This window comes from Macaca nemestrina, chromosome 17 (assembly GCF_043159975.1).
Source record: "Macaca nemestrina isolate mMacNem1 chromosome 17, mMacNem.hap1, whole genome shotgun sequence".
NCBI lineage: Eukaryota > Metazoa > Chordata > Mammalia > Primates > Cercopithecidae > Macaca > Macaca nemestrina.
The window spans coordinates 69,157,160-69,181,008 of NC_092141.1; the positions used below are offsets into that span (position 1 = coordinate 69,157,160).

Below are 23,849 nucleotides of genomic sequence, written 5' to 3' on the forward strand. Positions count from 1 at the left end.
CGCGGTGGCTCACTCCTGTAATCCCAGCACTTTGGGAGGCCGAGGCAGTTGGATCACCTGAGGTCAGGAGTTCAAGACCAGCCTGATCAATATGGTGAAACCCCATCTCTACTAAAAATACAAAAATTAGCTGGGCATGGGTGGGCGCCTGTAATCCCAGGCACTTGGAAGAAGCTGAGGCAGGAGAATCGCTTTAATTCAAGAGGCAGAGGTTGCAGTGAGCCGAGATTGTGCCACTACACTCCAGCCTGGGTGACAGAGTGAGACTGTCTCAACAACAACAACAACAAAAAATAATAATAATTAACACCAATTCTACCCAAACTCTTTCAGAAAATAGAAGAGAACATTGCTGAATCATTTTAAGAAGTCAGTATTCACTCTGATGCCAAAACCAAAGGAAGCACACACAAAAAAGGAGAAAACTGCCAACCAATACCCATTGTAAATAAAGATGCAAAATCCTTAACAAAAGATTAGCAAATAGAATTAATCAATATATGAGAATTACACAACATGACAAAGTGGGGTTTACTACAAGGATACATAGCTGATTTTGTATTTGAAAATTAATCAATGTAGTCTACTGTACTAAAAGGCTAAAAGAAAAAAAATCATGTCAATTAGTTTCAGAAAAAAAGTATTTGACAAAAATTCAACACCAACTCATAATAAAATGCAGATAAAATAGGTATATGGGGGCCAGGCGTGGTGGCTCACACCTGTAATCCTAGCAGTTTAGTGTAATTTCTAATATTTTAGATTCTTAGGTAGGAGAAGTAGAATAAGAGTACTCCTCCAGAACATTTATTTCAGACCTTTTTATAAATTTAATGTTTTTGTATGCTGCTTCTCATATTATTAATTTCAAAGCCCTTGGCAATAAGGAGGTTAATCTTGTCTATAATGTAAGGAAATTTAACTTTAAAAATTTCCCTTTAGATATGCTAGCGTCTTAATCTTGTTTCATTACATATTTTATTAATTCAAGGCCTTAAAAATTACAGCTTTATTCTGTTACACAGGTTTTTAAGTATGCCTGTACACCATAATGACGTTATTTATTTATTTATTTATTTATTTATTTATTTATTTATTTATTTGAGATAGAGTTTCGCTCTTGGCTAAAGTGCAATGGCACGATCTCAGCTCACTGCAACCTGTGCCTCTCGGGTTCAAGCGATTCTCCTGCCTCAGCCTCCCGAGTCGCTGGGACTACCGGCGCATGGCGGCTCGCCCGGCTAATTTTTTGTATTTTTGGTAGAGATGGGGTTTCACCATGTTAGCCAGGATGGTCTCTATCTCCTGACCTCGTGATTCTCCCGCCTCTGCCTCCCAAAATGCTGGGATTACAGGCGTGAGCCACCATGCCCAGCCGAGAAATTTTTTTAAATGCAGAAAGTTATCTAGCCACTTTGTATTTACCACTAGATGTCTCACTAACTTCAGAAAACCTGATAGCTTTTGACCACACGAGAGTAACTTGGCTCTCAAGTTAAATTTTTGTAGAATAATATAATCAGGTTAAGTTGAAACCTATTTTTTAAATTAAGATATTGAACTTGTATTTTTCTTTATTGTGTTATTTAACAGAAAGGAAACATAAAAGGCTGTGACTTTCCTACTTAATTAAAGATCTGGAAGCCACATTTTGTATGGAAAAAGTTATTTTTCTTTTCTTTTAATTTTTGATTTCAGTAGGTTTTGAGGGAACACATGGCATTTGATTACATGAATAAGTACTTTAGTGGTGATTTCTGAGATTTTGGTGGACCCATCACCCAAGCAGCGTCCACTGTACCCAGTGTGTATTCTTTCATCCCTCATTACCCTCTTACCCTTTCCCCCAGTCCCTATAGTCCAGTGTATCATTCTTTTTTTTTTTTTTTTTTTTTTGAGACGGAGTCTCGCTCTGCCGCCCAGGCTGGAGTGCAGTGGCCCGATCTCAGCTCACTGCAAGCTCCGCCTCCCGGGTTCACACCATTCTCCTGCCTCAGCCTCCCGAGTAGTTGGGACTACAGGCGCCCGCCACCGCGCCCGGCTAGTTTTTTGTATTTTTTAGTAGAGACGGGGTTTCACCGTGTTAGCCAGGATGGTCTCGATCTGCTGACCTCGTGATCCGCCCGTCTCGGCCTCCCAAAGTGCTGGGATTACAGGCTTGAGCCACCGCGCCCGGCCCAGTGTATCATTCTTATGCCTTTGCATCCTCATAGCTTAGCTCCCACATGTGACTGAGAACATACGATGTTAGGTTTTTCATTCTTGAGTTACTTCACTTAGAATAATAGTCTCCGATTTTATCCACGTTGCTGTGAATGCCATTATTTCTTTTTATGGCTGAGTAGTATTCCATGGCGTATATATATGTGTATGTGTGTGTGTGTGTGTGTCTGTATACACATACCACATTTTCTTTATCCACTCATTGACTGATAGGTATTTGGACTGGTTCTATATTTTTGCAATTGCAAATTGTGCTGCTATAAACATGCATGTGCAAGTATCTTTTTGGTATAATGACTTCTTTTCCTCTGGGTAGATATCCAGTAGTGGGACTGCTGGATAAAATGGTAGATCTACTTTTAGTTCTTTTTTTTTTTTTTTTTTTTTTTTTGAGACGGAGTCTCGCTCTGTCACCCAGGCCCCAGGCTGGAGTGCAGTGACGCGATCTCGGCTCACTGCAAGCTCCGCCTCCCGGGTTCGCGCCATTCTCCTGCCTCAGCCTCCTGGCTAGCTTGGACTACAGGCGCCCACCATCACGCCCAGCTAATTTTTTTGTATTTTTAGTAGAGACGGGGTTTCACCATGTTAGCCAGGATGATCTCGATCTCCTGACCTCGTGATCTGCCCGCCTTGGCCTCCCAAAGTGCTACTTTTAGTTCTTTAAGGAATCTCCACTCTGTTTTCCGTAGTGGTTGTACTAGTTTACATTACCACCAGCAGTGTGAAAGTGTTCCCTTTTCACTGCATCCATGCCAACACCTGTTTTTTTTAAATTTTTTGATTATGGTCATTCTTGCAGGAGTGAGGTGGCATCACATTGTAGTTCTGATTTGCATTTCCCTGATACTTGGTGATGTTGAGCATTTTTCCATACGCTTGTTGGCCTATCTTGGTTGGTACATCTTCTTCTGAGAATTGTCTATTCATGTCCTTAACCCACTTTTTGATGGAATTTTTTTTTTTCTTGCTGATTTGTTTGCATACTTTGTAGATTCTGGATATTAGTCCTTTGTCAGATGTTTTTCTTAATCCGTAATTTTTTTTTCCCCTGAGATAGGGTCTTGCTTTGTCAACCAGGGTGGAGTGCAGTGGCATGATCATGGCTCACTGCAACCTCAGCCTCCCAGGCTCAAGTGATCCTCCCACCTCAGCCTCCTGAGTAGCTGAGACTACAGACATATGCCACCACCCTTGGCTAACTTTTAACTTTTCTTGTAGAGGTGGTTACTATGTTGCCCAGGCTGGTCTCAAACTCCTGGGCTCAAGTGATCCTTTTGCCTCAGCCTCCCAAAGTACTGGGATTACAGGCTTGAGCCACTGTGCCTGGCCAATTTTTAATTGTTTTTATTTTAATTTTTTTAAAAAAGCCAGAAACCAGCAGACTTAATTCTTCAACTAGTTTAATAACACTCAAAGAGAAAGTGTAGAAATGTGATTTTTTGTTTTTCCTTATAAACATAAATTTATCTGTTTAAATAATAGAGTGAAAATAACAAGATAAAGTGAATTCTTCCTAGGAGGAAATACTTCATGAATTGAGGGTGGAGGTAAAAACATTCTTCTATTGAACACGTTTATAAATGGTTAGGTGTTACTGAAATACTATGCATAGCACTCGGCTTCAAGAACAATATAGTCAAATAGATTTAATACCCTAACTTACCAAGTTTCTTTGAAACATAACCCTTAAGTTTTGGTCTTCCTTTATTATTTGAAGGTGATAGATCACAGAATCATAGAATTGGGGAACTGATAGGTGAGTTGTCTGTCCTCAAAACTTGGCAAATTAGTATCTTAAAAAAACTAACACTGATACCAACATGCAAAATTTCTCCAGTCACAAACATTTAATGCTGTTTTGTTCTAGTATTTTTAGCTGTCCACAGGAAATCTACTCTATCCCAATATGTCTTACATGTAAAGTGTCATTTTTGTCTAACATTTTTAGTTCCACCTTTTACATTTTTGTCAAAACAATCATTTTCATTATTGCTTTGGGCCGAAAACTGTATTGTCATCTTTGACACAAGTGTCTTACTGATTTGTATTAGATCTTTCAGAATAGCTCTCTTAATTTTCATTTCCTTTCCCTTTCCATATGACTTCCCTCATTCAGGGTCTTTTCATCCTACTGTTGGATGATTACAACAGCTTCACATATGGTCTGCCTCTAACCTTTCTTTCTCCTAGTGGGCCCTGAATACCACTGATAGAAAAAATGACTGTAGTTCCAGCCATGCTCAAGAACCTGAAATGGCTCCCTGTTAATCTACCTCAATCAGTTCAAGCCCTATTGTCTGACTTTTAAGCTTCTCTTACTGGATCATTCATATTTCCAACACTATTTACTTTTACAGCTTAGCACAAACTCTTTGGTTAGACTCTTCAAAGTCTTTTAAATACTGTATTGTCATACCCTCCTTGGCACTCTTCCTGTTGCTAGGAAAGTCCTCCTTCTCCTGTATGTCCTTTAAAGCAGCAGCCCCCAACCTTTTTGGCACAGGGACCGGTTTTGTGCAAGACAGTTTTTCCAAGGACATGGGGAGCAGGGGATGTGTTGGGATGAAGCTGTTCCAGCTCAGATCATCAGGCATTAGATTCTCGTAAGGAACGCACAACCTAGATCCCTTGCATGTGCAGTTCACAACAGGGTTCCAGCTCTTATGAGCCTCTAATGCTGCCGCTGATCTGACAGAAGGCGGAGCTCAGGCCGTAATGCTTGCTCTCCTGCTGCTCACCTCCTGCTGTGTGGCCCGGTTGTAACAGGCCACAAACCTGTACCGGCCCATGGTCTAGGGGTTGAAGACCCCTGCTTTAAAGCCCAGATGAGTTCCCCTCTCCCCCAAAGCCCTTTCTATACTGTCCAGATTCACACTGTTCTCCTGTTTATCTGAGCTCTTGTACTCACTGTTGAATCACATAGTAAATGAGAGGTGAAGTACAGCATAGTGGTTAAGAGCATGAAGTCGAGAGCCAGACGGGTTTAGCATCTATACTTTAGACCCTGGCTCTGCCACTTACTACTGTGTGACCTTGGGCTACTTAGTTGACCCCCTTGTGCCTTAGTTTCCATGTCAGCAAAATAGGGAAAATAATAGTATCTACCTCACAGGGTTATTGTAAGGATTAAGGATGAATGTTAAGTATTTAGAATAGTACCTAACATAGTGATACAAGTGTTTGCATTATAATCAATATCACTAAGCACTTGTTTATTCTCAGGTTTTTTTTTTTTTTTTTTTTTTCCGTGTATAGTATTTTTTTTTTGTTTTTTTGTTTTTTTTTTTGAGACGGAGTCTCGCTGTGTCTCCCAGGCTGGAGTGCAGTGGCGTGATCTCGGCTCACTGCAAGCTCCGCCTCCCGGGTTCACGCCATTCTCCCGCCTCAGCCTCCCAAGTAGCTGAGACTACAGGTGCCCGCCACCACGCCCGGCTAGTTTTTTGTATTTTTAGTAGAGACGGGGTTTCACCATGTTAGCCAGGATAGTCTCGATCTCCTGACCTCGTGATCCACCCGCCTCGGCCTCCCAAAGTGCTGGGATTACAGGCTTGAGCCACCGCGCCCGGCCGTGTATAATATTTTTTATCTTTCCACTTAGATAGTAAACTCTTTCAAGGCAGAGTGTTACATCTTTTGTTTTGGTCTCATTTTTCCTGGTAGTTATTAAGCAAAACCCATTTGCTAATTTGATTTCTCTGTAGCCTGTGTTCCTGTATAAAAACCTTTAATAATCTCTCCTTTAAATGAGCGACTGAGGGAGACATTTGGAAAGAAAAAGCCATGAATGGTTCCAAGAATTCACCTTCCTGGGGTCACAGGGCTGGTAACAACCTACAAAAACTTCCACATTATGAAGTAATCTCTAGATTTTGGTAGTTTAAACTGGGAATATTTTGAGACAGAAACAAGAAAAAATGTAGTTTTGGTATTTTATTTAGAAGTAACTTTTAGTCTTTTTTTAAAAAATGGACTATTCATTTATAGCTATTAAACTTTTTAAAAATAATGGAATAATCTTTTGTAGCAAATGGAACATTTATATAATTAATCTTCTATCTCATGTGTCAAATTATTAATTTTAAAAAATCTTTTTTTCATAGGACTTCCTGATCCATTTGCTAAGGTGGTGGTTGATGGATCTGGGCAATGCCATTCTACAGATACTGTGAAGAATACGCTCGATCCAAAGTGGAATCAGCATTATGACCTGTAGGTTTAAATGATTAGTTTGAAATGAAACACATAATTATTACTTGATATGGTCTTTGAAAAGAATCATGGGAAATGATCTGAGTTTCATCTGTGGTATAATTTGGTCTTCACAAAAGGCGTAAAGAAAAGCCCAGTGGGAATGTGCTTTGGTTTACAGACAGGTTTTGAAAGATGAGGTATCCCTAAAATTCTGTGAAGAACAAAATGAAACTGGCTCACAGTAAAGCAGTCCCCCCAACTTTTTTCAAATAAATAAAGGTATTAATTCACCACTTTAGACCAATTATAAAACCAGAAATCAGAATTTGGATTGCACTGAATAGGCATTCTTTTTGCTTTTATATAGATGGTTTCTTTCTTTTAAATTTTATTTTAATCATAGGAGTTTATGCACCTCTTTAAAAAGGCAAAAGATACTATAAAGTTTTTACTGGAAAACAGCAAGTTCCCTGCTCCATTCTTATTCCTGATTCCCATCCTCAAGGCAATTGCTTTAATAACTTTGGCTGTTTATTCTGGTATTTTCATGTTTCTAGATATGTTCCTTATTTTATACCATCAGTTTTCTTTTTTTAGTTTTAGGTAGTTTTGTTTTGTTTTGTTTTGTTTTGTTTTGTTTTTGAGACAGAATCTTGCTCTGTCACCCAGGCTGGAGTATAGTGACACCATCTTGGCTCACTGCAATCTCTGCCTCCTTGGTTCAAGCAATTCTCCTGCCTCAGCCTCCCGAGTAGCTTGGAATGCAGGTGCCACCACCACCATGCCCAGCTAATTTTTGTATTTTTAGTAGAGACGGAGTTTCACCATGTTGGCCAGGCTCGTCTCCAACTCCTGACCTCAAGTGATCTGCCCGTCTCAGCCTCCGAAAGTGCTGGGATTACAGACGTGAGCCACCGCGCCCAGCCTAGTTTTAGGTATTTTCGAATTTCCTACCTAGAAGATGATTCAGCTTTATTTTTTATTAAAAATTCTTTAAAAATTAGAGACAGTCCCACTCTGTTGCTCAGGCTGGAGTGCAGTGGCATAATCATAGCTCACTGTAGCCTCAAACTCCTGGACTCAGCTGATCCTCCCACCTCACCCTCCTGAGTAGCTGGAACTACAGGTGCATGCCACCATGCCCAGCTCATTTTTTTTTTTTTAATTTTCTGTAGAGATGGGGTCTTGCTATGTTGCCCAGTCAGGTCTTGAATTCCTGGGCTCAAGCAATTCTCCCTCCTTCGCCTCCCAAAATATTTGGATTATAGGCATGGACTGCGATGCCCAGTCCGGTGGTTTGGCTTTTAAAATTGGTATTCATCATTCCCATTCCCATGACACAAGCCCCTTCCTTTCTTTAGTCTTCCAATATATTACATGAACCTTTTTGGTTAAACCATTGTTCCATGTTTACATTATTATGATTACGTAAATATCCATAGTTGGGTCACATGGTTACAAGAATTTTTTATATATATATATATTTTTTTTTTTTTTGAGACGGAGTTTCGCTCTTTTTTGCCCAGTCTGGAGTGCAGTGGCGCCATCTCAGCTCACCACAACCTCCGCCTCCCAGGTTCAAGCGATTCTCCTGCCTCAGCCTCCCGAGTAGCTGGGATTACAGGCATGTGCCACCATGCCTGGCTAATTTTGTATTTTTAGTAGAGACGGGGTTTCTCCATGTTGGTCAGGCTGGTCTTGAACTGCCGACCTCAGGTGATCCACCTGCCTCAGCCTCCCAAAGTGCTGGGATTACAGGCGTGAGCACCACGCCTGGCCTAGTGTATTTTTTAGATGGTCAGATTATCAAGTATTAAACTTAATGTGGACTTCTCAAACTCCTTTGTATATGAATATACTCTTAATATGTTATGCCTCTTCTTAAGTACAGTAGTGACTCTTCTATGCACCATTACTAAGGTAAAAAAGGAATTAGGCTTCTTCAATGAACATGGTAAAGGGTACAAAACTTTAGAATTCTAATATTACTCCTAAAGGGAAAAATCTATGGGAAAAGAAATTATAAATTTTAGTAGAAACCGAAGAGGTCATTCTAAAGTATTAAAATAAGCTAAGCCAGATGTCTTCTAAAGATAGAAATTTTTGATTGTAATAATTCTTTCTAGTTGTATGAATCTTAGTAATATTTCTATCATTTAATAGTAAATCTTCAGAGACCGAATTGGCACATGAGGACAAGTTGTGGACTGCAGTCGTTTATTCAATAATGATTTACCAGACTAGTAAGCTAACATCACTGAAATTGTTAGAGAAATATATAGATAATATCCTTAAAAGAATAGAAATAAGTTGGTGTTTATTGTATATTGAATGTAGATTTTCCTTGTAATGGTAAAATTAATGGAGGATCTTGTCACAACAAATTTATAAAGTAAGTCACAAATTAGATGTGTTAAATTTAGTTATTAAGAGTTTCGACTAGGAGACAAATGAAATTTCCTGACAAATATAACTCTCTTGTAAATATTATCTAGTTAAAAAAAAGTTGCTGGATTAAGTTATTCAAAACAGGCCATGTAAATTAGAAACATTGCTATATTTAAGAGGGATGGGATGGATAAGTTGTGTAATAGTAAGTAAAATAACATAGTAACATTAAATTGAGCTTTTATATGTCCAACTGTTATAAACACTTTATGTACAAATCATTTAATTCTCATAGCATCTTGGAAGGCTGTATATAGCCATGCTTCTGAAATCAGACCAGCTGAATTATAATCCTTAGTCTTCTGTGTACTGGCTTTATGACCTTTATTTAACTTCCATGGGCTTTGGTTTATATTTATTTACAAAATAGTATGAGTGATAATAGTACATACTCCATAAACAGTTGAGAGGATAAATGAAATAATTCAGGTAAAGCACTTTAGCACAGTGTCTTTCATAAAATAAGTGCTTCATAAATAATTAGCTACTATTATTTCTATTGCTACTACTGTTACCCTCAAAAACTAAGAGTTAGAGAAGTAATTTGCCTAAGGCCACAACAGTAAGTGGCAGAGCTAAAACACACAAACCTGTCTTAATTCTAAAGTCATGATTTTTATCATTGGTCTCTTTGATACTAGTTCTGACTCTTTTCCGATTTTATTTTTAACATTCAAAGTATTTTTAATTAACGTCAATGAGATATAACTTACACGTAATAAATTGCATCCATTTAAGTGTATAAATGGTTAAATTTTAACTCCAATTATTTTTTATACAAAATTTTATACCCAGGTTATGGTATTTACTCATTTTGTTTAAACTGTTAAAAATCACTATAATTGTTTATAGATCACTTTAGCTTCCAGATATGTCTGTTAGCTCTTTTATAGATGTGAGGTAGATTACGGTATTTTTGAAAAGGATATTTAGGGCCGGGTGCGGCGGCTCATGTCTGTAATTCCAGCACTTTGGGATCCCAAGGCGGGCGGATCACAAGGTCAGGAGTTTGAGACCAGCCTGCCTGGTGAAACTCCATCTCTACTAAACAAAATACAAAAAGTTAGCCGGACATCGTGGCGCACACCTGCAGTCCCAGCTACTCGGGAGGCTGAGGCGGGAGAATTGTTTGAACCCGGCATGCAGAGGTTGCAGTGAGCCGAGATTACGCCACTGCACTCCAGCCTGGGCGACAGAGCAAGCCTCTGTCTCAGAAAAAAGAAAAAAAAAAAAAGGAAATTTAGGATGAAATAACTAATCAATATTGACAGTACCAGCAGTAATAAGGCTTATTCTAAACTTGCCTTACATTACTGTACTGTAATTGTAATCATGGGGAAAAAACCCTAGCATCTCTTCATTTTCTGTTTTTTAGAGCCCTTCAACATCTGCTAGTATCTCTGTAAAAATATTCACATTATTACATTTCTATAGTCATTTGTCTCTTTTTCATTAAATGAATTATGATAAAGAGTTGATAGAAAATAGTGGCCTTGGCCAGGCGCAGTGGCTCACGCCTGTAATCCCAACACTTTGGGAGGCTGAGGCGGGAGGATCATGAGGTCAAGAGATCAAGACCAACTTGGCCAACATGGTGAAACCCAGTCTCTACTTAAAATACAAAAATTAGCTGGGTGTGGTGGCACGCGCCTGTAGTCCCAGCTACGCAGGAGGCTGAGGTAGGAGAATCACTTGAACCTGGAAGGCAGAAGTTGCAGTCAGCCGAAATGGTGCTACTGCACTCCAGCCTGGCAAAAGAGGGAGACTCAATCTCAAAAAACAAAAAAAAGAAAGAAAAAAAAAAAGTAGCCATCTTGATTTTTTGTTTGTTTGTTTGTTTTGAGGGCCCTTGTTGCCCAGGCTGGAGTGCAGTGGTGTGATCTCGTCTCACTGCAACCTCCACCTCCCTGGTTTAAGCGATTCTCCAGCCTCAGCCTCCTGAGTAGCTGGGATTACAGGTGCGCGCCTCCATGCCCAGCTAATTTTTGTATTTTTAGTAGAGATGGGGTTTCATCATGTTGGCCAGGCCAGTCTCGAACGCCTGACCTCAGGGGATCCGCCTACAGTAGCACTGCAGTACCCACCCAGCCCAATTGCTGCAGATTCCTTCCCTACCTCCCCTGCCCTCCCCGCTTCCCCTTGCTCACTCCTGTGCTGTGCATCCTGCTCTGATCGCCCCCTAACCCCGCTGACCACCGAAATAGGGGAAATGCAAGGACACATCAAGTGGCAAAAATACTAGATTTACAAGAGGAAAGAGGTGCACTGTTCAAAATGGAGATTGCATTGTTGCAGTTTGCAGGCCACACTCGCTCGATCTCTCTCCCCCACCAACCAACCCCTTCTTCTTCCTCTTCAAAAACTGTGTGCAGTACAGTGTCTCCACCGGGCAGGATAGAAACTTTGGCAAACACATATCCATTGCATTCATTTTTCTCTCCTTGTTTTGCTGTGATTTTCTGGAATGAAAGAAGCCTCTTGTTTTGCAAACCTCTTTGCATTTCTAATGAGGTTTCTTTCAGATTTTTATTGTATATCTATTCCGTAAAAGGGAATTAAGGATTTGGACAGATTGTGGCATACAAACACACACAAAAACATGCCTTTTTTCCCTAGCTGTGGTTTTTAAATTGTGTTAAGGAAACAGATCATTTGGGTTAGTAGGGGAACCTTATCTGGTCCTGTGTGTTCGTTTTTATTCTTCGAGTGCTAATGGGCCCGCGCAACAGCTGCTGGTAAATGGCTGATTAAAAAGCAAAGCAAAAAGCCAAACAAGACCCAACCAAATTTGGTAATTTATCCGATTCAAAATTGTTTTGGTTAAATCAAAAATAAAAGTATAAGACCGCAGGAACAGGCGTCTTAACTCATTTGATCGCTTTGCCTTGCTTGGGAAATGCAGTTTCGTGTCACCTGTTGTAGAAGATGTGTAGTTGATCATCTAGACATAATTGCCGAAGATGAACTTTTGGACCAACTTCTGTCACACAGCGTCAGTATCAGATTTCTTACACAGCGACTTTTACTTTTCACTCTATTTCTGAGGAAAAAGCCTTCCCAAAATCCGTAACGAATTTCTCCATGGTAACCCCTCTTCTGTTTTCACACAGAAAAGTTTCTCTAGGCTGGTGCTGAGATGCATTTTGTTAAACACGCCCCGCCCCGCGCCAAGGCTGCTTTGTATTAAATATGTAGTTGCGATGTACTAAATTGTGAAATTAGCATAACCGAAGCAACAACTGGCAAGATTTTTTCTTTATAATTTTGCAAATCTAGATTAGTTAAATTAGAATCTGGTTTTAAAAGCATTTAAAAAATAAAGTTTATGAGGAAATATTTGTGAGGAAAAAGGACCCCTTTTTCCTTGAAGTAAGGCATGTCATGTCTTTCTCAGAGAGACTAGGGTTGTACAAGTGGTTAAATTGAATTTTTTTTTTTTTTTTGAGGCGGAGTCTCGTTCTGTCACCCAGGCTGGAGTGCAGTGGCCAGATCTCAGCTCACTGCAAGCTCCGCCTCCTGGGTTTACGCCATTCTCCTGCCTCAGCCTCCCGAGTAGCTGGGACTCCAGGTGCCCGCCACCTCGCCCGGCTAGTTTTTTGTATTTTTTAGTAGAGACGGGGTTTCACCGTGTTAGCCAGGATGGTCTCAATCTCCTGACCTCGTGATCCGCCTGTCTCGGCCTCCCAAAGTGCTGGGATTACAGGCTTGAGCCACCGTGCCCGGCAAATTTGTTTTTTTTAATAAATGCTTAAATACTTATTGGAGAAGTAGAGTAATATTATATTAAGCCAAATGTAAACCCACGTGGGCTGTCCTAACATAAACTGAAAAAGGTAATTACTTTTGCCCGATGGTCAGAATCGTTGCCAGACTTGTCCTGGGAGGCTGGCTGAAGAATGAAGGGAATGAGTCAAGTGTCAGGTATTTATGTCTTATATGTAGAAAGGACTACATGTAAATTCTTGGCAACTTAATTTTAGTACTTTTTTTTTTTTTGAGGTGGAGTCTTGCTCTGTCGCCTAGGCTGGAGTGCAATGGCGGGATCTTGCCTCACTGCAACCTCCACCTCCTGGGCTCAAGCGATTCTCCTGCCTCAGCCTCTTGAGCAGCTTGGATTACAGGTGCCCACCAGCACGCCTCGCTAATTTTTGTATTTTTAGTAGAGATGGGGTTTTACTATGTTGGCCACACTGGTCTGGAACTCCTGACCTCAAGTTATCTGCCCACCTTGGCCTCCCAAAGTGCTGGGATTACAGGCGTGAGCCACCACACCTGGTCCTTAGATGTGTCTTATGCTTTGCATGCAAGTGTGTGTTAGTAATGGACTTCTTTTGTAAAATAATTTTATTATACTAGAAAAGTGTGTGTGTGTATATATATATACACACACTTTTATATGTGTGTGTGTGTGTATATATATATATATTTTTTTTTTGGACAGCATCTCTCAGGCTGGAGTGCAGTGGCATGATTCCAACTCATGGCAACCTCCACCTCCTGGGTCAAGTGATTCTCCTGCTTCAGCCTCCTGAGTAGCTGGGATTACAGGCAGCTGCCACCATACCCAGCTAATTTTTGTATTTTTAGTAGAGACGGGGTTTCACCATGTTGGCCAGGCTGGTCTTGAACTCCTTAACTCAGGTGATCCACCCACCTTGGCCCCCTAAAATGCTGGGATTACAGGTGTGAGCCACCACCTAAGGCCAAGTATATTCTTTTGATTTTAAAAATTAAAATAAAATCCAAACCACAATGAGATGCCACTTCACATTCACTAGCATGGGTGTAATTGTTTAAAAAAAATAAAAATAAAAAGTGTTGGAGAGGATTTGGGAAACTGGAGAAAGTAAAACTATGTAGCACTATGGAAAATACTTTGGTGGTTAGTCAAAAAGTTAAACTTAGAGCTACTATATGACCTAGTAATTCTATTCATACATACATAGTCAAAAGAATTGCAAACATTTAATCATGCAGAAACGTATACACATATGTATGCAGCAGCATTATTCTCAATGACCAAAAGGCGGAAACAACCTCCATGTGCATTAACTGATGAATGGAGAACGCAAATGTGATTGATCCATACAACGACATATTCTTCAGCCTTAAAAGGAAGGAAATTCTGACATGGAGAACCCTTGAGGGCATTATGCTAAGTGAAATAAGCCAGTTACCAAAGGAGAAATACTGTGTGATTCCACTCACATGAGGTACTCAGAGTGGTCAGATTCATAGAAACAGAAAGTAGAAGGGTGGTTACCGTGGGCTGGGAGAAGAGAATGGGGAGTTAGTGTTTAATAGGTCCAGAGTTTCAATTTGGGAAGATGAAAAAGTTCTGGAGATTTGTTGTACAACAATGTGAATGTACTTAACACTACTGAATTATACACTTAAAAATGGTTAAAGATAACCAGGTGTGGTAGCTGATGCCTGCAATCCCAGCACTTTGGGAGGCCGAGGTAGGAGGATCACTTGAGTCCATGAGTTTAAGATCAGCCTGGGCAACATAGCGAAATCCTGTCTCTACAAACAATGCAAAAATTAGCTAGGTGTGGTGGTGTGTGCCTGTGGTCCCAGTTACTTGTGAGACTGAGGTAGGAGGATCACCTGAGCCTGGGGAGGTTAAGGCTGCAGTGAGCTGTGATCAGACCACTGCACTCTAGCTAGGAAGACAGAGTGAGACCCTGTCTCAAAAAAAAGGTAGGGGGAGGGGGCAGTGATCAGCGTTTAAATGTTATGTTATGCCTACTTAACTGTTTGAAGTCACACACAAGTGTCTTATTTAGTGAAATCATGTATTTTATGATTTCATTTATATGAAATGTCCCAAATGGGCAAATTCATAGGAAGTAAGTAAATACTTGCCAGGAAATGGGAGAGGAAATGGGGAGTAGGGTCAGTGATTCTGGGGCTTCTTTCTGGGGTGATGAAAATGTTCTGGAATTAAATAGTGGTGATGGCTGTACAGCCTTGTGAATACTATACTAAAACCCACTAAATTCTGCATTTATCTAAATGGGTGAATTTATGGTGTATAAATTACATCTCAATAAAAATTAATAAAAAGGAGTGGTGTGAGGAATTGGGAAAACATAAACACACACATATATATACATATATATACACACACACACATATACACATACATATATGCGCCTTAACCCTAATCAGTTCCCTTTGTCCTTTCTGCAACAAAGTTATACCTTATACTATAAGGTATATAGTCCAGATCTATCTGTATCTCTCTCTCTATATATACATATATATATACACACACACATATATATATCTCTCTCTGTATCTTTCCAGAAAAATATGCAAAATGGCTTGGTGAATTTTCTTTTTGATTATAACACTTCAACTTTTTTTTGGCCAGTCATGGTAACTCACACCTGTAATCCCAGCACTTTGGGAGGCCGAGGTGGGTGGATCACTGTAACCCAGGAATTCAAGACCAGCTTGGGCAACATATTGAGACCCCTTCTTTACAAAAAATACAGGTTTGGTGGCACGTGCCTGTAGTTCCAGCTACTTGAGAAGCTGAGGCAGGAGGATCGCTTGAGCCTGGGAGGCAGAGGTTGCAGTGAGCCGAGACTGCACCACTGCACTCCAGCCTGGGTGAGAGTCAAACCTTGTTTCAAAAAATATATATACATATACATTTTTTTCTTTGCTTTCTTCCTTTTTTTTTTTTTTTTTTTTAAGACAGGGTCTCACTCTTTCACCCTGTCACCCCCCAGGTTGGGGTGTAACGGCTCAACCTCAGCTCACTGCAACCTCCCAGGTTCAAGTGATACTCCCAACTCAGCCTACCAAGTAGATAGGACTACAGGTGCACACCACCACCCCTGGCTAATTTTTGTATATTTTTTGTAGAGATGGGGGTTTTGTCAGGTTGCCCAAACTCCTGGGCTCAAGCGATCCACCCAGCTCAGCCTCCCAAAGTGCTGGGATTACAGGTGTGAGCCATTGCGCCTGGCCAGTTTTTTCCTTTTACTGTGTCTATGGTTCAGCAATTTCCTTTTTTCCTCGTTCTCTATGGACTTTCTCCTTCATTTGGACTCTGCTTAGATTGGCCTAGTTTTCTCTTTAGTCAAATCTTCAGGAACCAATTTATTAAAATTAAAAATGATCTAACAAGCTTTATTTTTATTATTGTTAAAAATCCTCATTTTGAGTAACACAACCACAAAGTAAAGAATGTTATCATTGATTTAACCAGTAAAAAAACAATACTTAATAATAAAATTTAAAAAACATGGCTCCAGGCCATCTGGATGCCTTAACTTGGGCTCAGGGGCCTGACACTGATGAGTCTTCTTTATCCTCCTCTGATGCCCTTGTGTGGGAATGAATCCGTGATGAGTCTTCTTTATCCTCCTCTGATGCCCTTGTGTGGGAATGAATCCGTGATGAGTCTTCTTTATCCTCCTCTGATGCTCTTTTGTGGGAATGAATCTGTTTTGGAAGAAAACACAAGATTGTCCATCACAACAACCACTATCTCCAAATCTGTATTCATTCCTTTTATTCATTTTAAGTCTCATCTACCTGATGAGATAAGATTTTTGAAGACAGGAATTGTATGCTGTTCAATAGAGCTTTGATTCTTCCACAGTTCAGTCATCCTTGCTATCTTGCAGGGGACTGGTTCTAGGATACCGCCCCCACACCATACCAGAATCTGTGGATGCTCAATCCCTTACATATAATGGTACAGTATTTGCATATAACCAACACACATCCCCCCATATACTTTATTTACTTACTTGGAGACAGGATCGTCCTCTGTCACTTAGGCTAGAGTGCAGTGTCACAATCACAGCTCACTGCAGCCTCAACCTCCTGGGCTCCAATGATCCTCCCACCTCAGTCTCTTGGGTAGCTGGCACTACAGGTGCATACCACCACACCTGGCTATTTTTTTTATTTTTATTAAAGACAAGGTCTCACTATGCTGCCCAGGTTGGCCTCCCAAAGTGTTGGGACTACAAGTGTCAGTCAACATGCCTGGTACCACGTACTTTAGGTCATCACTAATAAAATGTATAGCTATTGTACAATGGCAACAGTTGTTATACTGTACTTTCTATTTGTATTTTTATTGTTTCTTTTTTCAAATATTCACCTTATCCAGTTGAATCTGAAGATGTGGACCTGCTGATGAAGAGGGCTAACTGTATCTAACTTAGGGTCTTGCATGCAGCTGACACTTAATGCATTTTATTGACTGTTTTAGCTAACATTCAATGGACAACTCCTAATAAAAAACTCTTAAAAGTATGAAAAAAAGGAAACCTGCTCTAAAGTGGCAGGAAAACCAGCCTGGGCAACATAGCGAGACCTTGTGTCTACAAAAAAAGTTTTAAAATTTCACTGCCTGCCTGTAGTCCCAGCCACTCTGGAAGCTGAGGCAGGAGGATCCCCTAAGCCCAGGAGTTTGAGGTTACAGTGAGCTAGATCACACCATTGCCCTCCAGTCTGGGTGACAACAAGGCCCTGAGAAAGAAAAAAAGAGAAAGGAAAGGAAGGAAAGAGTGTAAGTATTTAAAAGGAAGAGGCAAAACTATCATTATTTGCATATAAAACAATAAATGTTAGCCAAAGAAGCCTAAGAGAATCAACTAAGATTTTACTGGAAGTAATATGAGAATTCAGTACAGTGACTAGAAACAAATTCAAGAGAGCAGCACACAAAAGTCAAATACTTGTCAGATGTACCACCAATAACTAATTAGAAAATGGAAATAAGTCCCATTTACAATGGCAATACAAATGTATGAAGTATTTAGGAAGAAAAATACAAAGATCTGTTATGTAACAAAAGACGTGTAAGATCTGTATGATGGAAACCCTAAAACTCTTCTGAAAGACATTAACAAGAAATGAATAAATGACATGAAATATCATGTTCCCAGAATGTTGTACAGATGTCAATTCTCAAATTAATCTACAAATTTAAGGTAATCCTATTCAAATCCCAAGATAGTTTTTGGTGGTAGCTATTTTTAAGACAGGGTCTCGCTCTGTTGTCCAGGCTAGAGTGCAGTGGTATGACCACAGCACACTTCATCCTCAACCTCCCAGGCTCAAGCAATCCTCCCACTTCAGCCTCTGAAGTCTCTCATATGGTGTCCAAGAAATGGGGACAAATCTCACAAAGGGACTAGGCTCAGGAGGGCTGGAATATTCAGGGAAGGTGGTTTTTTGGTTTTGTTTTGTTTTTGTTTTTTGAGGCAGAGTCTCGCTTTGTCACCAAAGCTCGAGTGCAGTGGCCCGATCTTGGCTCGCTGCATGCTCTGCCTCCCAGGTTCACGCCATTCTCCTGCCTCAGCCTCACGAGTAGCTGGGACTACATGCGCCTGCCACCACGCACAGCTAATTTTTTATATTTTTAGTAGAGACAGGGTTTCACTGTGTTAGCCAGGATGGTCTCGATCTCCTGACCTCATGATCTGCCGCCTCAGCCTTATGAAAGTGCTGGGATTACAAGTGTGAGCCACCGCGCCAGGCCTATTCAGGGAAGGTTTCAAGCAGAAAGATGAACTTGAGTTGGCTTTGTAGAGATTCATGGGACTCCCACAGGCAGAGTGAAATAAGGGCATTTTAGATGGACAAACGCACAGACAAGCGCAGAAATGCGGATGGTGTGACTGGGGTATGGTAAGTTGAAGCTCTGGCTGGAATGGAGGGCTGCCACAATAATGGAAATGGTAAATGAAGCAAATAAGGTTGGATTGGGAGCATGGCGTCAAGGTTACCAGCTTATTAAATCACTCTTCCAATATGCTAGCACTGGCCTGTTGGGAAAAGTAATACATGATTGTATTCGAACAAAAGGCAAACAGAGGCAAGCTCCAGGAATGGACACTGTGAACAGGACTCGCCCCAGAGTAGCCAGATGTAGGCTTTAGATATGTTGATGCAGGTTGAGCATCTCTGATCCGAGGGGGAATGTCTCACATGGTGTCCAAGAAATGGTGACACATCTCACAGAGGGCCTAGGCTCAGGAGGGCTGGAGTATGAGACATTCCCCCTCCCCTGTGAACTTAAAAATGTGGCCAACAATTTTTTTAAAAAATGGCTACCCTGTAGTGCTTTAACTGGACCTATTTAGACAATGCCTTGCACACTGGAAAAGGATGATACTGTGTGAATCTAATAAGTCTACAAGACAATACTTCTCTCTTTTGACTGTCTCCTTCCTCTCCAGGGTGATGACAACTCCGTGAGGTGGAGATTATATGTCTCTCATCATTTCAGCAACAAGGAAATAAATTAGTGGCAGAGTAAGGGGTGACTTGGTGAGTACATCTAATTGTTGATATCGTTTTACGTGGGAGAAATTTTGCTATTATATCAACTTCTTAAAATAGTCTAGTGGGATTAACTTGGTTTCATTTCACAGAGACCTCCTGGAAGCGAGGATCCTTTAAAATCCTGGAATATACACTGCAGTAAAAGAACAAAGCGTACCTCAGCCTTAAAGGACTGAAGAAGAATGTCAAGTTGCAGCAGGTGGGAAAGTGGCTTTGGTTTTCAGTTTGTGAGCTCTGAATCCACAAAAAGACAGGACTGCATTCTGAAAACCTGAATTAATTATTATTCTTACCTCAATGAGACAAAAAATTATGATCAAAATTGTTAGTATTACAGTCACAGATATTGCCAAGATGAGTTTGCTGTTATAGCCATATCCTGGAACGTCTTTCATGAGCTAAAAAAAAAAAAAAAAGGAAAGAACAATTAAAAAAAAAAGAGAGAGAATGGAAGCTAACTTCTCAAAACCCCAGTATTCCAGGTGAGTAGCTTACAGGTTCTTTTTTATTTTTATTTTTTGAGACAGAGTCTCACTCTGTCACCCAGGCTGGAGTACAGTGGTGCGAACACAGTTCACTACAGACTTGACCTTCCTGGGCTCAGGTGATCCTCCCACTTCAGCCTCTCGAGTAGCTGGGATTACAGGCATGTGTCATCACCCCCGCTAATTTTTTTAATTTTTGTGGAGACAGGGTTTCACTATGTTGGCCAAGCTGGTCTCAAACTCCTGACCTCAAGTGATCCACCCACCTTGGCCTCCCAAAGTGCTGGGATTACAGGCGTGAGCTACCACCCCTGGTCTACAGTTCACCTTGTGCACTAATCTATTTCACTCTCTAAATGAGCAAAGTGGGAGATCACCGTCATGGCCGAAGTTACATGACCAGGACAAACTATGGCCTGGGAGTCTCAGGTTCTCCTGTGTGGGCACTTTCCTGGAATACACTAAATGATGGGAAATCTGGGTCTCATGTTTCTGTGTGGTCCTCACCTCACTCAACTTCTGCTCTTTCTGTTCACTCTGGGCTTCCATGCTCTCATTAATATAGTTCTCAGTTTTCCACTGTTCCGTATCCCATTCTGCCTTGGACGCCTTTACTTCCTGCTGCTCACTGAGAAGCTTCATCAGGAGGCCTGTCCTGGAGATGAGCTTGGCACAGGTCAGTTGCACACGGGTGTCAGAGCAGTCCATCTTTAAGGTCCGGATAACATGAGAAATAAACCTTCTCACATCCTCGCTGGGGATGAGGGACCGTAGCTGCTCGGTTAGCTGAATTTCAAACTGATCACCTGGGGATGAGAGCAACGGGTAATTGAAGCTTTTGGGCTTGGGGGACAGGTCAGTGCCCATGTTGTTGTATTCCCATTGTGTCTGATTAGTTCGTTTAACAGCTGGCCCTAAGTTGAACGCAGTCCCAGCAGAATCTGCCTCAGGAGGAGGATTGTAGGTTGTGTTTTCAGAGATGGTGCCTTCCGGCATAGTAGTGTTTTCCATAAAAATGTTTTCTTTGAAGGCATTTCTTGCAGTTGTGTTCTTTACATTAGTGTTCTCTATAACACGTTCTGAAGTATCAAATAGTTTAGGAAAAGGATTTTCCTGAGGACTCAGGTCTACTAAAGGCAAAAAAGCCCCTTGTGAAGGGGAATTTATGAGGCTGTTCACTGCAGAGAATGGCGGCCTGTTTGCGAGCATCAGTCTATCGAGATAACTTTTCTTTCTCAACTTTTGACTCTTTTTGGCCTTGGGTGTGCTGTGGGCCACACGGGAGCGAGTTTTATGAAAGCGGTAGTTTTTTCTGGAATGTACGATTGGTTTAGCAGCCTTCGTATTCTTAACTCTAGCCTTTGCATTTTCTAAAATGAAAACGGCATGGGTTAAGTCTTTCGATCTGTCTCTGACCTCAGGTAGGGCTTTTGCAGGGGTGGAGGCAGAAGGCTCGCCCATGGAGAAGGGTTTCAGCACAGAGGAGACTGCCGCCTTACGCTCTTGGGTGAATGAAGGCTTCATATAGATGGCATTTCCCGCTAACTTCTCACGCCCCTGCTCTGTGTGAGGCTGTTCCAGCTCCCTTGAGACCGGGCTCCCGAGCCTTTTTTCTTGGGCAGCGCTCTCCACAAATGCCTGCGCACCCTCTTCCCTCCTGGTGCTCTGCTTTCCCACCTCTTTGAAGTGCCTTTTCTGGATGCTCCTTGGGCCCGTGAGGACTCTGTTCACTCTCTGCAGGTTGTTGCCTACACTTTGAATCTTTGCCAGGCTGTTTTCCTGTGGTTGGACAGTTTCTAATTTCTTTTCAAATATTTGGCGTTTAAATTTGTTACCTAGAAGGCTGGTCTGCATAAGCATGGCAGTTTTTTCTTCCCTTTTAACTTCATCGATTTTTTCTTGTATTTCTGTATCTAACATATTTTCCAGCAAGTACAGCTTTCTCAATTTACTTTCGTAAGTTGAGTTGTTGGATGCAGGTTGAAGAGAGGGGCCCTTTGTATTGTTTTTCAAAATACTCAGGGGCCTGTCTCCATCTTGTGCATTAGAAAAGAGCCGTTTCATGAACGGTAACAACATTGATTCCGCATCTAGATTTCCTGCTGAGAAATACGGCAAGATGTAACTTAGTGCACTGATAACCTCACTCTCGTCATTGGTGTCTAGCTGCTCACTCCCAAAGCCTGACAAGTTGATGTCACTGCTGTCTGAGGGCGCTTCCGGCTCAATAGTCAGCTCAGTGCTCGTGTGCTTCTTCCGGGCTTGTAACACCTTCATGAACGCTCCTTCTGGATTCCCTACAGATGCTTCTTCAGCTGTGAAAAAAGAAGAGACTGTTTTGATCATGAAAGATGATGGGACAGCATGCATCAGTCCACAGCTGTACGCCCCAGTCACACAGAGTAGGAGTCAGCAAACATTCGAGTGTCATTCAGAGAGGAGAAACACACACCCAATCCTAAACCTACGAAATGGCAACAATGAAAGGAGAAAAAGACATCTTTTGAAAACATGGCCACCTACTTGGAACATTCCATAGTGTGACACAGAGTAAGTCTGCTTAGGATTATTCCATTGATCCCCAGGGGCCAGTTGCCCAGTGCTCAGTCAAAGCTCAAGGTTGAAGACAAGTGCTTCCCTGATGACCTGATGAGCTGGCCTCTCTGCAGGCTGCTCCATACCCTGTGCTGTCCTGACTCAGATGCAGAGATAGAGCACAAGGCTCCCTCTCTCCTTGTCCTTGGTGTACCTGTGTTTTTGCTACCATCACAGCTGAATGCAGTGGAAGGCAGTCCTCTGAGAGGAGCACGGTAGAGATGCTAATGTGGAGAGCCCCTCCCATTGCTGATAGACCCTCATCTGGCACACGCTCCACCCACCCACCCCATTCTCTGGTCCCACATACTGTAGCTCCATCACAGAAGACGCGACATGGAAAAAACACCGTGTCCACCCTAATTCTTTTCTTAAATTTGGGCAGGGATTCAGGGTGTAGGTTAAGAGGTTTTTAATTTGCCAGATTGTATGCCTATGTTGTTAAATATACAATGAATCTATGGTATGACAGCAGTTTCTGGATAAACATCACTTGAGGTCCTGAAATGCAGAAGGGAAAAAGCAACTTTGTCAGATGCCTACTTTGCTTTCATTTCATCTCTAATATTTTGCATGCAGAATCATCCAAAGCTTCTGACTGCATGAAGGTCAAGTGTACCAGTGTGCAGCTGATTTTCTTTTCCAGAATTAAAAGTATTTTGGGTGGTGCTGAGGGTCAGAGGAAGAAGTAAAGATTGTGAGAAAGGAGAAACACGGGCTTGGGGAGAACCCAGGATTGGGACAGAAGACCTGGCACAAGGTACAGCACTTAGCACCTCTGATCTTGTTTTTCCTCATCTGTAAAAGGAGATTACCAATGCTTTTCTGCCCACCTCCTGGGGAGAAGGGAAGAATATAATTGGTAAAAAAAAAAGTTTTGAAAAATAAGCAACATTTTCTTTAAATAAGTAGCCAAGCATTATTCATCATCCACCCCATATCACTGGTAGATACCTGTATTCAAGCTATCTGGACATGAAAGCAGTCACATTTTAGAAGTCATGAAGTTGGTGCTAATAAACCTAATCTACAGAAAAACTCCTGAAAGCACTTGAGCATTTGTTCTGTGAATAGAAAGGTTTGAGATTCAGAGCAAGTTCAGCGTTGGATGGTCTAAGCTTGGAAAATCCCTCATTCCATTAGAAGAGCCAGGTAGCAATTTCTGGTTATGGAACCAGAAGCTCTCAGGCTTCAAATAAAATAGCATCACTTGTACTCTTATAAAATTGTGAAAACAAAAACAAAAACAAAACCGGATCTACATCTGTCCTATAAGGCCAAGAGTACTTGAGATCTCATGGATATAAAACCAGCTTACAAACTACATTGCACTGTATGAAGAAATTATCACTGGGGGCAAAGCATCAAGCACAGAGCACAGTACACAGTGTGTGGATGTTAATGTTATTCCCTAGTCTTCCCATTCCTTTGTCTTGGTCCTTTATGAATATGGAACAGTTCTATTATTACATTTTCTAATAATAACTGAGAACCTGACTCTCAGCAAGGGAATAGTTCAGAAATTGAGGGAGTTTAACTCTGAATGAGTAAATAAAAATAAAGCAATTATATCATTACTTTACA

General features: G+C 41.2%; 1 protein-coding gene and 1 long non-coding RNA gene across 12 annotated transcripts in view; one reads left to right on the forward strand and one right to left on the reverse strand.

Moving 5' to 3' along the window:
• The window catches only part of LOC139359656 (uncharacterized), a 32,448-nt gene extending 13,037 nt beyond the window's left edge, over positions 1 to 19,411 (forward strand). Inside the window, exons 2-4 of one of the 2 annotated variants that reach the window (XR_011615905.1) lie at positions 6,324 to 6,432; positions 19,080 to 19,170; positions 19,275 to 19,411. This is a non-coding gene — a long non-coding RNA (uncharacterized lncRNA). Of the gene's footprint in view, positions 1 to 6,323; positions 6,433 to 8,577; positions 9,049 to 19,079; positions 19,171 to 19,274 lie in introns of those variants that run through there. The other variant, XR_011615907.1, reaches the window with a different exon arrangement.
• Positions 16,000 to 23,849, reverse strand: part of LOC105468171 (leucine-rich repeat-containing protein 37A3-like) — a 40,758-nt gene continuing 32,908 nt past the window's right edge. For all 10 annotated transcript variants that reach the window (XM_071083308.1, XM_071083307.1, XM_071083306.1 and 7 more), the window contains 3 exons: positions 20,178 to 21,985; positions 19,479 to 19,583; positions 16,000 to 16,323 (listed from right to left, as the gene is read on the reverse strand). In XM_071083308.1, the coding sequence (XP_070939409.1) occupies positions 16,159 to 16,323; positions 19,479 to 19,583; positions 20,178 to 21,985 (2,078 nt within the window). In that variant the 3' untranslated portion in view covers positions 16,000 to 16,158. The remainder of the gene's footprint in view (positions 16,324 to 19,478; positions 19,584 to 20,177; positions 21,986 to 23,849) is intronic.